General features: G+C 36.1%; 1 protein-coding gene across 4 annotated transcripts in view; it reads left to right on the top strand.

Moving 5' to 3' along the window:
* CCDC14 (coiled-coil domain containing 14) overlaps window positions 1–13,038 on the top strand; it is a 48,434-nt gene that overhangs the window by 23,389 nt on the left and 12,007 nt on the right. For all 4 annotated transcript variants that reach the window (XM_023214917.3, XM_023214924.3, XM_023214930.2 and 1 more), the window contains 3 exons: window positions 4,868–4,950; window positions 7,410–7,628; window positions 7,702–7,834. In XM_023214917.3, coding sequence (XP_023070685.2) covers window positions 4,868–4,950; window positions 7,410–7,628; window positions 7,702–7,834 — 435 coding nt within the window. The remainder of the gene's footprint in view (window positions 1–4,867; window positions 4,951–7,409; window positions 7,629–7,701; window positions 7,835–13,038) is intronic.

Here is a 13,038-nt window from a genome sequence, read left to right as displayed (position 1 = left end):
TGTTATTTCTATTTAACAATGTGCTAGAGGTTCTAACAAGTGCAGAAAGGCAAGAAGAAGAAATAAAAGCCAGTCACATTGGAAAGGAAAGAAGTAAAACTGTCTTGTTCACAGATGACATGATAATTCTTGTAGAAAACCCTATGGAATCTACAAAAAAAAGCTGCTAGAGTTAATAAGAAAGCTTAGCAAAGTTGCAGGATACAAGATCAATTGAATTTTTATGTACCAGCAATGAACAATTTGAAATTAAAATCAGTACTAGAGTCGCATCAAAAACATATAACAATTTAGGGATAAATTTGAAAAATATGTAAGACCCATACACTGAGAACTACAAAATATTGTTGTGAGAAATGAAAGATCAGTATAAGTGAGAGATAAACTAGATCCATAAATTTAAGACTTAAGATGTCACTTCTCCCCAAATTGATGTATAGATTTTGTGTAATTAAAGTAAAAACCCAAGCATGCTGTTTTTAAATATTTAATTGAAGCTGATTCTAAAGTTTACATGGAAATTCAAAGAATCTAAATACCCAAAACAGTATTGAGAAAGGAGAACCAAGTTGGTACTATTCAATTTCAAAACAAAGGAATAGTATTCTAAGAGGTGTGGTGTAAAGGTGACAAATAGATCATTGAAATAGAGTAGAGTATAGAAACAAATTCACACATAGAGATAATGTTTTGCAAAGATATCAGAGAAATTCAGTGGGGAAAGAATATTCTTTTCAATAAAGAGTGCTGAAACAATGGGAGAGTCATGTTTTTAAAAAATGAACCTCAATGTTTACCTCATACAGTACACAAAGTTGACTTGAAATGAATCACAGATCTTAATATATAAACTAAAACTACAAAACTTCTAAAAGGAAACATAAGAGAAAATCTTAGGGATTTTGGATTGGGAAAGATTTTAAAATATAACACAAAAAATACAAACTAGAAAAAAATGAGTGAAGTAGACTTCATCAAAATTTAAAACTTTTGTTCTTCAAAAAGCAGTGTTACTAAAAATGAAGCAACCAACAGACTGAGAGAAAATATTTGCAAAACATGTACCCGATATAGGACTTGTAATAGAATGTATAAAGAACTTAAGACTATAAATTTTTAAATATCAAGCTTAAAAATGGGCAAAATATTTGAACAGATACTTCACCAAATAGGTGGATATCAAATATGAATATCAAATACGAACATGGAAAGAGGCTTATCAGTAATGATTAGGAAAGTGAAAATTAAAACCATGATGAATACCACTACAGACCATTAGAATGGCTAAAATTCAAAATTAGTAAATGTTAGGATGTGAAGGAATGGGAACTTTCACAATTAACTGGTGGGAATGTAAAATAATTTGAACACTTCGGAAAAAATGTTTGGCAGTTTCTTAGAAATTGAACATATATCTAACATATGATCCAACCCGTCCACTCCTGGGTATTTAAGAGAAGTCAAAGCATATGTCCACACAAAAACTTGTTGATGAGTGTTCATAGGAAACAACCCAAATGTCTGTCAATGGGTGAATGGATAAACAAATAGTGCTATAACCATACAGTAGAAAACTACTCAACAATAAAAGGATAGGAACTATTGATACATGCAACAGCATGGATGAATCCCACAATTCTTAAGTTGAGTGAAAGAAGCCAGGCTAAAAGAGTATATATTCCATGATTCCATTTATATGTAATTCTAGAATATGCAAACTAATCTGTGGTTAGTGGTTTATCTGGGAAGAGAGGGTTATAAATAAGTGGTTATCTGGGAAGAGAGAGTTATGAAAAGGGCTATGAGGAAACTTTTGGGGATGATAAATATCTTTTTTGAAAAACTTTTAGGTTTGGGGGTACATGTGAAGGTTTGTTACATAGGTAAACATGTGTCACAGGAGGTTTGTTGTACATATTATTACATCACCCGTGTATTAAGCCCAGTACCCAATAGTTATACCTTCCCCTCCCTCCTACCACCCAGACCCCAGTGTCTGTTGTTTCCTTCTTTGTGTTAATGAGTTCTTATCATTTAGCTCCCACTTATAAGTGAGAACGTGGTATTTGCTTTTGTTTCTGCATTAGTTTGCTAAGGATGATAGCCTCCAGTTCCCTTCATGTTCTTGCAAAAAAACATGATCTCATTCTTTTTTATGGCGGCTGATGAATATTATAATTGTGATGGTGATTTTACTACATCATATGGCAGAACAGAAAATGACACACTTTAAATTTATGTAGTTTATAGTATGTCAGTTTTATCTCAAGCTATCTAAAAAAAAGAATGACTTGAGTAAAAGAAATATTTGCCTAAATAGCAGCAGTTCTTCTTTTCCTTTTTTAAAATCCAGTGTATTTAAATTTAGTACATAATATTTTAAAGTAGCATGTATAACATCAGTTTCTAAAATATCCTTTTTTTCTGTTTATATCATATATCATTTTAAATAGAATAATTTTTTAAAAAGCCGAGCCCTGAAAGCAGGGAATGAGAGGAATGAAAGTAGCTAGTTGTACAGTTAAGTTGGAGGGAATTTTTTTTAATATGGGAAGAGTTTTAATATGTTTCTTGGCCTAGGCACATGAACTGGCAAAGAGGGAGAAACTGCAGATATAGAAGATAAAGGGAGTGGGATAGGAGCAGAGTCCTTGGTCTAGGAGGAGGGTGGGATGCAGGGCACAGATGAAGCTACTCACCCAGACTAGTTGGAAAAAATGAGGGTTAGTACACATATGGATACACCCTGGGACCAAAGGATGACTGTTTATCCCCAAACCACATTATTTTTAGTGAAAAAGGAAAGTAAAGAATTGAGAAGAGGAGAGTAGGAATGAGAGGCTTGCACTGAATTATTAGAAGTTTAGATTGGTTACATTTGAGAAGAGAAGAATCTGACCAGGGACATACAAAAAGATTATCAAGGAAAGCTTCTGTTATAAATGGGAAACCTTTAAAGAAAATCAGAATTTTATTAAAACAAAAATAAGCTCATATTATATTGTTGTTCTGCAGCTTGCTGCTTTCACTTCATAATGTGTCTCGGAGATGTTTTCATGTTGGTACAAATGGACCTCTTGCTCATTTTAATATCTGTGTATTAGTATTTCGTATATGAATGTACCATAATTTATGTAATATATTCAGTTGTTTCCAACTTGGCACTATTAAATAATTGCTGTTGTGAATATTCTTGTATATATCTACAAGGTGGGAGATGCTTTTGCACATGTAAAACTGTTTCTGATGCTTGATAACCTAGAAGTGGAATAATTTTGTCAGAGATTATGAACATTATACATTTTGTTGGACATTTCAAATTGCCATCCAGAATGGTTATACTGATATAATCACGTGAATTGAGATAATTCATTTCCCTGTACTATCATCAGAAAGTGTTACTTCCTTTTATTTATGTCAATCCTATGGCCAAAAAATATCTCCTTTTAAATTTGCAATTTTTCCTGTTAGTGAAGATGAACATTTTTATCATACGCTTATAGGCCATTTCTATTTCTTATGTGAACTGCTCATTCTTATCCTTTGCCACTTTTTACTAGGTTGCCTTCCTTACTGATTTGTAGGAATTCTTTAAATGTTATGGACCCCTTGTCTATAATGTATGTGCAGGTATTTTCTTTCAGGCTTTTAATTCTACAAGTTTCAAAATTTGATATGGTTAAATCTTTTGTTCTTTTCCTTGATGCTTGCTGGATATTGAGTTTCACTTAGAAATGCCTTCCCCACTTCAAGATTATGTAGATTTCCCCCTAAAACTTGTGTAGTTGGGTTTTTAAAAAATATTTTATCACTTTAATCAACTCAAAATTAATACATGTGAGTGCTGCGAGGTAGGGTACTATCATTTTAGATTTAGTACCAAAAATAAATATTTTAAGGCAAAATATTTTTAGGTAATTTGGAAAGATAATAGAGGTAACTTTTTTCCCCATAAGCGATAACTTCTTAGGAGTAAAGAAAACACTTTTATGTTTCTATTTGTGAAGCAGATACATATTGTGAAGTTCATTGTAACAGGGCAGATTGGTAGCCTGTTAATATTCTCGTTACTTAAGACCACTAACTTTTCCATCTAATAAAATTATTAGCAGCATAGATTTTGTTTCAGCGTATGACAAATATCAGGCAGATAGATGTCTGATAGCAGTCAGTGCCTGTAGGTATTCTAGTTCATAGTAATGACAAATCTTTTAAGAAGTAGATGCTTAACTACAATGATTAAGATACACAGAAAGACAATGAGAAACAGCAAGAGGAGGTAGAAAAGGAAAGAAGTAGAAAAAAAAACCCAACAAATCACTGAAGAGACAAAAAAGAGAAATTAACATTTTCCTTGTGAGGGGAGGTTTTTTTTTGAGGCAGGGTCTCGCCCTTTTGCCACACTGGAATGCAGTGGCGCGATCTCGCTCACTGCAACCTCCACCTTCCAGGTTCAAGCAATTCTCATGCCTCACCTTCCCAAGTAGCTGGGATTACAGGTACTTGCCACCTATTTTTAGTAGAGATGGGGTTTCGCCATGTTGGCCAGGCTGGTCTTGAACTCCTGACCTCAGGTGATCTGCCTGCCTCGACCTTCCAAAGTACTGAGATTACAGGCGTGAGCCACTGTGCCCCGCCCATGACGGGAGGTGTTACGTTGTTTCAGGCAACCTTAAAAATTATCTCAGGCCTCATAATAATAGTAGTATGGTTTTGTTATGTTTATTTAGTTTTTGTCTTTTGGGGATGCGATGGACTTCTGCCGCCTTAGTGGGTTTATGTTTTATCTTTTTTGATAGGCTATCACTTGTATACTATTAAATTGGCTTGGGATTCTTGCATTTATACTTCTTCATTGTTTCTTTAGGCAGTTGAGAATTTTGAACCAGCAACTCAGAGAACAAGAGAAAACTCATAAGCCATCTGGTGCTGTGGATTGCAACCTTGAATGTAAGTAAAAGAACTTTAAGGATTGATAAATTATTTATGGCTCTGGAAATGTTGATAAAGAATTGAGCTTTTGTAATTACCTTGAGGGGATAAATTTAAAATATTGTAGAAACATAGGAAAATAAAAGATGCTGTCACTTCCCAATAATATACACCTTTTTTTTTAAAAAAAACAGAGTGTGTTTCCTTTTACATATCTTCTCTTCATATATAATTGATGTATTTAAAAAATACTTAATGAATACCTACTGTGTGCCAGGCACAAATAGACCTATATATGTACTTTTTCTTTTTTTAAAATGAGATCACACTGTATATACTTTTCCACAGCTTCTGTTTATTCACTTAACATACAGTGGACATTTTCGTCTATCAAAATACATAATTATGCATCTTTCTCTTTACGATTTACTTGGATATTCTGCTTCTCCAGGTCTACCATAATATGGTCCTCTGCTAATAGTACTCTCCCTCTTTTTCCCAGTGCAAACAACATTGCAGTGAAAATCTTTATATATGTCTTTGTGCATATGTCAGCTTTTTTTGTTTGTTTGTTTGTTTGTTTTGAGATGGTGTCACTCTGTGACTCAGGCTGGAGTTCAGTGGTGCGATCTTGGCTCACTGCAAGCTCTGCCTCCCATGTTCAAGCGATTCTCTTCCCTCAGCCTCTCAAGTATCTGGGATTATAGGCGCCTGTCACCACGCCTGGCTAATTTTTATATTTTTATTAGAGACAGGGTTTCATCATGTTGGCCAGGCTGGTCTTGAACTCCTGAGCTGAAGTGATCCACTCACCTCGGCCTCCCAAAGTGCTGGGATTACAGACAATGAGCCACCACGCCTGGCCAGCATTTTTGTAGAATAGATGTATAGCAGTAGAATTGCTGAGCCAAAGGGTATATACAGTTGTAATTGTGACAGATATTGCCAAATTGTCCTTAACGATCACAGAACTTAATAAAAAAAACTATAATAGTACCAGAAAAAAAGATAAGAATTTGTATTTTTTTATTTTTTTTTTGGGGGGGTGCTTTTCCTAAGCCTGTCAAAGACTCAAATGCCACAGAGGAACAGACTGATAAAATATGTCCTCAGAAAACTTTTTCAGTTTCTACATAGCAAAATTATAAATACATTCAAAACATATAAGCAAAATGGAGAAACAATATATGACACAATAAAGGCTTAATCTTCTTAATATATAAGTATATCTTATAAAGCAATAAGAAAAAAATATGATTACCCAACAGAATGAGCACTTTATAAAAGTGTTCAATTTCACCAGAGTGATTCAGAAGTTATCACTGTGTTTCCACTGTTAACCAAAGGTAAGGAGAGGGAGAGGGTAGAAGAGAGGAGGCCTAGAGGACAAGTTGGGAGATCACTAGTTGCCACTTTAAATATCTTCTGTTCTTTATATTATCTCGTCATTTATCTTATTGTTTCTTTGAGATCATTACTATTTATAATTACTTGTTTGTTATCAGCTCTGTGAGAACAGGGACCATGTCTGTGCTGTTCATCTCTGTATATTCAGATTCTAATACAATACCTCACACATAGTAAGCATTCACCAAGCATGTAGTTGCTCAATAAATGGTGCCATATACTTTTATCACCTTGAAAAAGAACGTGATAGATCTATGTGTTTGTATACAACAGTCTTAAGGCAGAAAAAGGCAGCGTTAGAAATTGTGTATGGTGTGTGTGTGTGTAGTGTAATTAATACCATATGTAAAAGTGTTTTCACAAAAGATACGAAAATTAATAGTGATTGTCTTGGGGACAGAGAGGAGGAGTGGGAGGGAGATTCTTCTTTGGGAATCATTTGGTATCATTAACATTTTGTGATGTTTGAATTTTTTTTTTTTTTTTTTTTTGAGTCTCGCTCTATTGCCCATTCTGGAGTGCAGTGGTGCTGTCTCGGCTCACTGCAAGCTCTGCCTCCTGGGTTCACGCCATTCTCCTGCCTCAGTCTCCCAAGTAGCTGGGACTACAGGCGCCCGCCACCATGCCCGACTAATTTTTTTGTATTTTTAGTAGAGACGGGGTTTCACCATGTTAACCAGGATGGTCTTCATCTCCTGACCTTGTGATCCGCCCACCTCGGCCTCCCAAAGTGCTGGGATTACAAGCGTGAGCCACCGCGCCCGGCCAGTATTTGAATTTTTTAGCTTTGTACATGTATTCTTTCTTTTAAAAGGATTATGTATTCTTTCTTTTAAAAAGGTTAAAAAAATTAATGCTTAAAATGTCAACTAGAAAAGAAAGGTATGATGTCTGCCAATCAATTTTTTAAAATATATGTAGTATTTATGTAGAACTGCTCATGCAATTAATTATTAAACAAAATGAATAAATTTCAGGCCATTTTTTTTTTTTTTTAAAGAAACAGGTATTTTCCAAGTTTCTACTTTTTCGGTTTGGGAAACAACTATTTGATCCATTTTGTCTTACAGTGTTTTCTCTTCAGTCATTGAATATGTCACTGCAAAGTCAATTGGAGGAATCACTAAAGAGCCAGGAGTTACTGCAGAGTAAAAATGAAGAACTCTTAAAAGTGATTGAAAATCAGAAAGATGAAAACAAAAAATTTACTAGTATATTTAAAGACAAAGATCAAACTATACTTGAAAATAAACAGCAATATGATATTGAGATAACAAGAATAAAAATTGGTATGTATTTAGACAATAGTTATGGTCACATTTTTTAAAAGGAATAAGGAAACTGACACTTCTGTTGTTTTAGAATTGGAGGAAGCCTTAGTCAATGTGAGGAGCTCCCAGTTTAAGTTAGAAACTGCTGAAAAGGAAAACCAGATATTGGGGATAACGTTACGTCAGCGTGATGCTGAGGTGACTCGACTAAGAGAATTAACCAGGTAAAATTGACTTCTTTTGAATAACTCATGCCTTTGTTATTTTTAGATGTTTTTATAAACTTCAAAATAATGTCAGATCTGTTATCTCACCCATATCTTTTTCTCTTACTTTGCCATTGTTTTTGCTAATTTCTAATGATGTTTTCTTCTGTTCCAATTAAATTAGTTTAGAAATTTCAAATGTGGCTAAATGCTTTTTTTAAACCGTGTGAATCAGGGGTCCCTGATGAGAAGCTGAAGACTTGTATAGCAACACTGTTAAGCCCTCTGGTTCTGAAGCTAGAAAGATCTGACTGGAATCCCAGCTCTACCACATATTAGCTGAGTAACTTTGAGCAAGCCATTTAACTTCTCTAAACCTCAGCTGTAAAGTAGGGACATGCATAGAGTTGTCATGGGAAACTAAGAAATCATTCATGAAAAGTACTTAGCATGGTAAACCCTCATGTCATATGATCTTGGGTAAGTCAGCCTCTTTCAGCCTTATTTCATCAGTTAAATGAGGGGGTTGGCAGTAGCCCTTAAGATCACTTCATTCCCTAACAGTATTTTTCTAAAATAAAATTAGCTCACTCAATATTTCTATGATACTCACTTACAAAGTTCAGTTTTCTTTTGAGATATTTGCTAAGAATTAGATTCTTAACTGCTTTTTTAAAGTTCTAGGAGAGAAGTCAGTTACCTTAGGCGTAAAGATCAGCAGATCTGACTTTGTCTTTGAATGATCCTAGAAGTTCCAAATATAAAATAATCTTGAATATAAAGTAATCTTCCTTGTGTTTCCAATGAACAGATCCATTTTGAATTTTAAACTTTCCCCCACATTTTGAATGATAAACTTGTAGGGAATCGGATGAAACAGTAATATATAACATTTAATTTATTAATTTAGCTTTATAAATGTATTTGAAATTAATAATCTGTTCACATGGAAATATTGTCCTTTTTCCACATTTATATTTCATAGGGTGTTTGCGTTCAAACTTTTATTTAACAATGGGAAAAGCAAGACATTTTTTGTAATCAGAATTATAATTGATTAGGTTCTAGTCAGAGGTTCTCAATATTGGCTTATACCAGTCTTATTCAAAATAAAGTAATAGAATGTCCCTTCTTATTGAAAGTCTTGGTAAGGTATCCCAAGGAACATGTTTCCTTTTTTCTGAGGAATAATTTCGGGGTAAGAACTTTGTTAGTGTCAGGTATTTATACTAAGAGAAACCAGTAAAAAAAAAAAGGCCACATATGGTGTGTGATTCCATTTATGCGAGATGTCCAGAATAGGCAAATTGACAGAGACACAAAGTAGATTAGTCGTTGCCAGGGGCTGGAGGAACCGAGGGGTGTAGGATGAGAAGTGACTGCTAATGGGTAGTTTCATTTAGGAGTGATGAGATGTTCTGAAATTAGATAGTGGTGACAGTTCTCAACTCTATGAATATACTAGTAACCACCAAATTGTGCACTTAAAAGGAGTAGATTTTGTGGTATGTAAATTATATCTGTAGGGTGCAGTGGCTCATGCCCGTAACCCCAGCACTTTGGGAGGCTGAGGTGGGTGGATCGCCTGAGCCCAGGAGCTCAAGAGCAGCCTGGGCAACACAGCAAAACCCTGTCACTACAAAAGATACAAAAGTTAGCTGGGCATGGCTGGGCATGGCAGTGCATGCCTGTAGTCCCAGCTACTCGAGATGCAGAAGTGGGAGGAGCCCAGGAGGTCAAAGCTGTGGTGACCCATTGTCATGCCACTGCACTCCAACCTGGGCGACAGAGTAAGACCCTGTCTCAAAAAAATAAAATAAAATAAATAGATTAAATAATATCTCAATAAACTGTTATTTTGTAAAAGGTGTATATAGTATACAGTCTGTTTAGAAAAGAAAAAGAAAAGAAAAAAATAGTCGGCATGGTCAAGTGCCATGAGAGTTTGCTTAGGAGTTGCTATGAGCATCTGCTTCATTCTAAGGGGCAGCTCTTAGCCCCAAGCAGAAAATCTGATGAAGTGGAGGATACAGTTCTCTGGTAGTTTTCTTTCCTTCTCACAATCTTTTTCTTCATACTGCTAAATTCAGCTTCTTTGTGGATGTGAAATCACAAGCTGATATCTTTTATAAACTACTTCAATTTTTTTCAAAGTTCTGTCTTTCCTGTATCATTTTATTTGTCCTCGTCTATGGAGGGAAGATTTTAGTATCTGCATTTTCATAAATGGGCAAACTGAGGCCACACAAATTAACTATTAGTAGAATGTTAATAACAGAGCCGGGACTAGAACTCACGTCTGTTAATTTCTAGCCAGATGTTCCTCTTGCACATGGAATAGCTTTAGCCATGGTAATAACTCCATGCCTAATTTAGCCTAAGTAAACCTTATGTTTTTTTTTTTTTTTTTTTTTTGGAGACAGAGTCTCGCTCTGTCGCCCTGGCTGGAGTGCAGTGGCCGGATCTCAGCTCACTGCAAGCTCCACCTCCCGGGTTTACGCCATTCTCCTGCTTCAGCCTCCGGAGTAGCTGGGACTACAGGCGCCCGCCACCTCGCCCGGCTAGTTTTTTGTATTTTTTAGTAGAGACGGGGTTTCACCGTGTTAGCCAGGATGGTCTCGATCTCCTGACCTCGTGATCCACCCGTCTCGGCCTCCCAAAGTGCTGGGATTACAGGCTTGAGCCACCACGCCTGGCCTGATTTTTTACCTGGGAGGTACGTGGATAAATGGATGGATTCATTTGTTTATTCAACAGACATTTATTTTGTATTATGTTCCAAATATATATGTGCGAAGCATACATGAAAATATTTAATTATTTTTGGTTGCTAAATATCCACACTGACAAGCGAAAAACTTCTTGTAGTGCTTTACTGACATATGTAGGAATATGTCTTTTATTTATTTATTTTTATTTATATATTTATTTATTTATTTATTAGACATAGTCTCGCTTTGTCGCCCAGGCTGGAGTTCAGTGGTGCTGTCTTGGCTCACTTCAAGCTCCACCTCCTGGGTTCACGCCATTCTCCTGCCTCAGCCTCCCCAGTAGCTGGGACTATAGGTGCCCTCCACTACGCCTGGCTAATTTTTTTTTACTTTTTTTTTTTTTTTTAAGTAGAGACGGGGTTTTACTGTGTTAGCCAGGATGGTCTCTATCTCCTGATCTCGTGATCCGCCCACCTCAGCCTCCCAAAGTGCTGGAATTACAGGCGTGAGCCACCGTGCCCGGCCAAATACATCTTTTTTTTAGTAAATGCATGGCACATGTTGAACATTGCACATGTTGACAATGCTATTCAACATGTGCCATGCATTTACTAAGAAAGTTGGTAACAAAAACATAAGAAAAATCTTTCAGAGTAACAGTATAACTTTCCTAGAAATTAGTAGAAATGGAAGCCCAAAGAAAAAAGGGACTCACCTGAGTTTCACAGCTAGTTAGTGTCTGAACTAGGACCAGAGCCAGGATTTTGCTTTCTGTTTTAAAGTGGACAGCTTTTCTCTGAATGAAGATGCGCCATTATTGAGGGATTCTTCTACCTGTGTTGGAGATACTTTTGTACCTGTTCATTCTTTCAAAATAACATGCAGTCTCCCTCTCCATTGTTTATTCAGAATGAAAAAGTGTAATTGGAGGCTTCTTTTTCTTCCTTAACATTTATCCTAACAAAAGTATAGGAACTAAAAAAGTTCATTAATTCTTGCCTACTATTTGCTTTTAGAAAAGGCCCTGTCTAGAATATTAGACACAGACTTTTGCTCTCCTTTTCATAAGAATCAAGAATTTTCCTATCAGTTTTTTACATTTTTGTTAAGCACGTTTTTATGCTGGGCATAAATCCTGCCTCGTGACTACTAGCTCACCTGTCAGATTGACTGCACTCTTATGAATGATTGTAAAAACATGATGGGAAGGCTTGACACAATATCTCATGTAGAGTTTAACACTATCCCTACATTTTCCAAAGATTTAGTAACAGCTTCAAAATTCTAAGTACATACATTGATGTCAGTTTTATACTTTTTTTTTTGTTTTGAGGCAGAATCTCTCTCTGTCACCCAGGCTGGAGTACAGTGATACGATCACAGCTCACTGCCACCTCAACCTCTCTAGCTCATGCAATCTTCCCACTTCAGGCTCCCAAGTAGCTGGGACCACAGGCACATGCCACTGTGCCCAGGTTTTTTGTTGTTGTTGTTCTTTTTTTTACTTTTAGTAGAGACGAGGTCTCGCCATGCTCTCCTAGCTGGTCTTGAACTCCTGGGCTCAAGCAATCCTCCCACCTTGGCCTCCCAAAGTGCTGGAATTACCAGCACACCCAGCCATTGTTTTGTTCTTTAAATTAAAAAAAAAAAAAAAAAAAGAAGAAGAAGTCTCTGAGCTTAATTATATCTAAATTCATCCACATTGTTGATTCATAATTTCTTTGGTGACACTCTATGCAATTCAGTTGGTTAGGAACATTTCCAGTACGATAGGTGAGTTGCTGTGACCATTTTAATTTTAGTTTGGACATTAGAGTGTAAAGCACCAGCATCCGACAGTACAGATAAATCTACATGCTCTTCTACTCCTTCACTCTTCCCATAGTCACCTTAGTCAGATAGGCATGTGGTTTTTGTATGTATGTTTTAAATAATCTCTCAGAAAAGAGATTCTGTAAAATTTCTGAATGTCTTACTCAGACTTTGCGGGAGGAGTAAGGACTGAAAGGTACATGTACAATGTCTAAAGAAATACCACAAACCATCTTTCTTTTCCTTCTCCAACCTTTAATGATTTTAAATGTGCCTGTATCACTTTTTTTTCAGATCTTTCTACAACATGTTATACAACCATTAAAATGTGAAGAAAATTAATATTTTAAATACGAATTTAAATAATATTTATATTTAAAAATATATAAATTAAATAATATATTTAATATTATTTAAGTAAATAAGTAGTGAATAGTTTCACAAAGCATTCTTGTAAGTAGCCTAGAAAGGACCCTACATGGCCGGGCGCGGTGGCTCAAGCCTGTAATCCCAGCACTTTGGGAGGCCGAGACGGGCGGATCACGAGGACAGGAGATCGAGACCATCCTGGCTAACATGGTGAAACCCCGTCTCTACCAAAAAATACAAAAAAAAAACTAGCCGGGCGAGGTGGCGGGCGCCTGTAGTCCCAGCTACTCTGGAGGCTGAGGCAGGAGAATGGCGGGAACCCGGGAGGCG

This window comes from Piliocolobus tephrosceles, chromosome 2 (assembly GCF_002776525.5).
Source record: "Piliocolobus tephrosceles isolate RC106 chromosome 2, ASM277652v3, whole genome shotgun sequence".
Taxonomy (NCBI): domain Eukaryota; kingdom Metazoa; phylum Chordata; class Mammalia; order Primates; family Cercopithecidae; genus Piliocolobus; species Piliocolobus tephrosceles.
The sequence above is the reverse complement of the archived record's forward strand: the minus strand, read 5'-3'. Positions and strand labels throughout refer to the sequence as shown.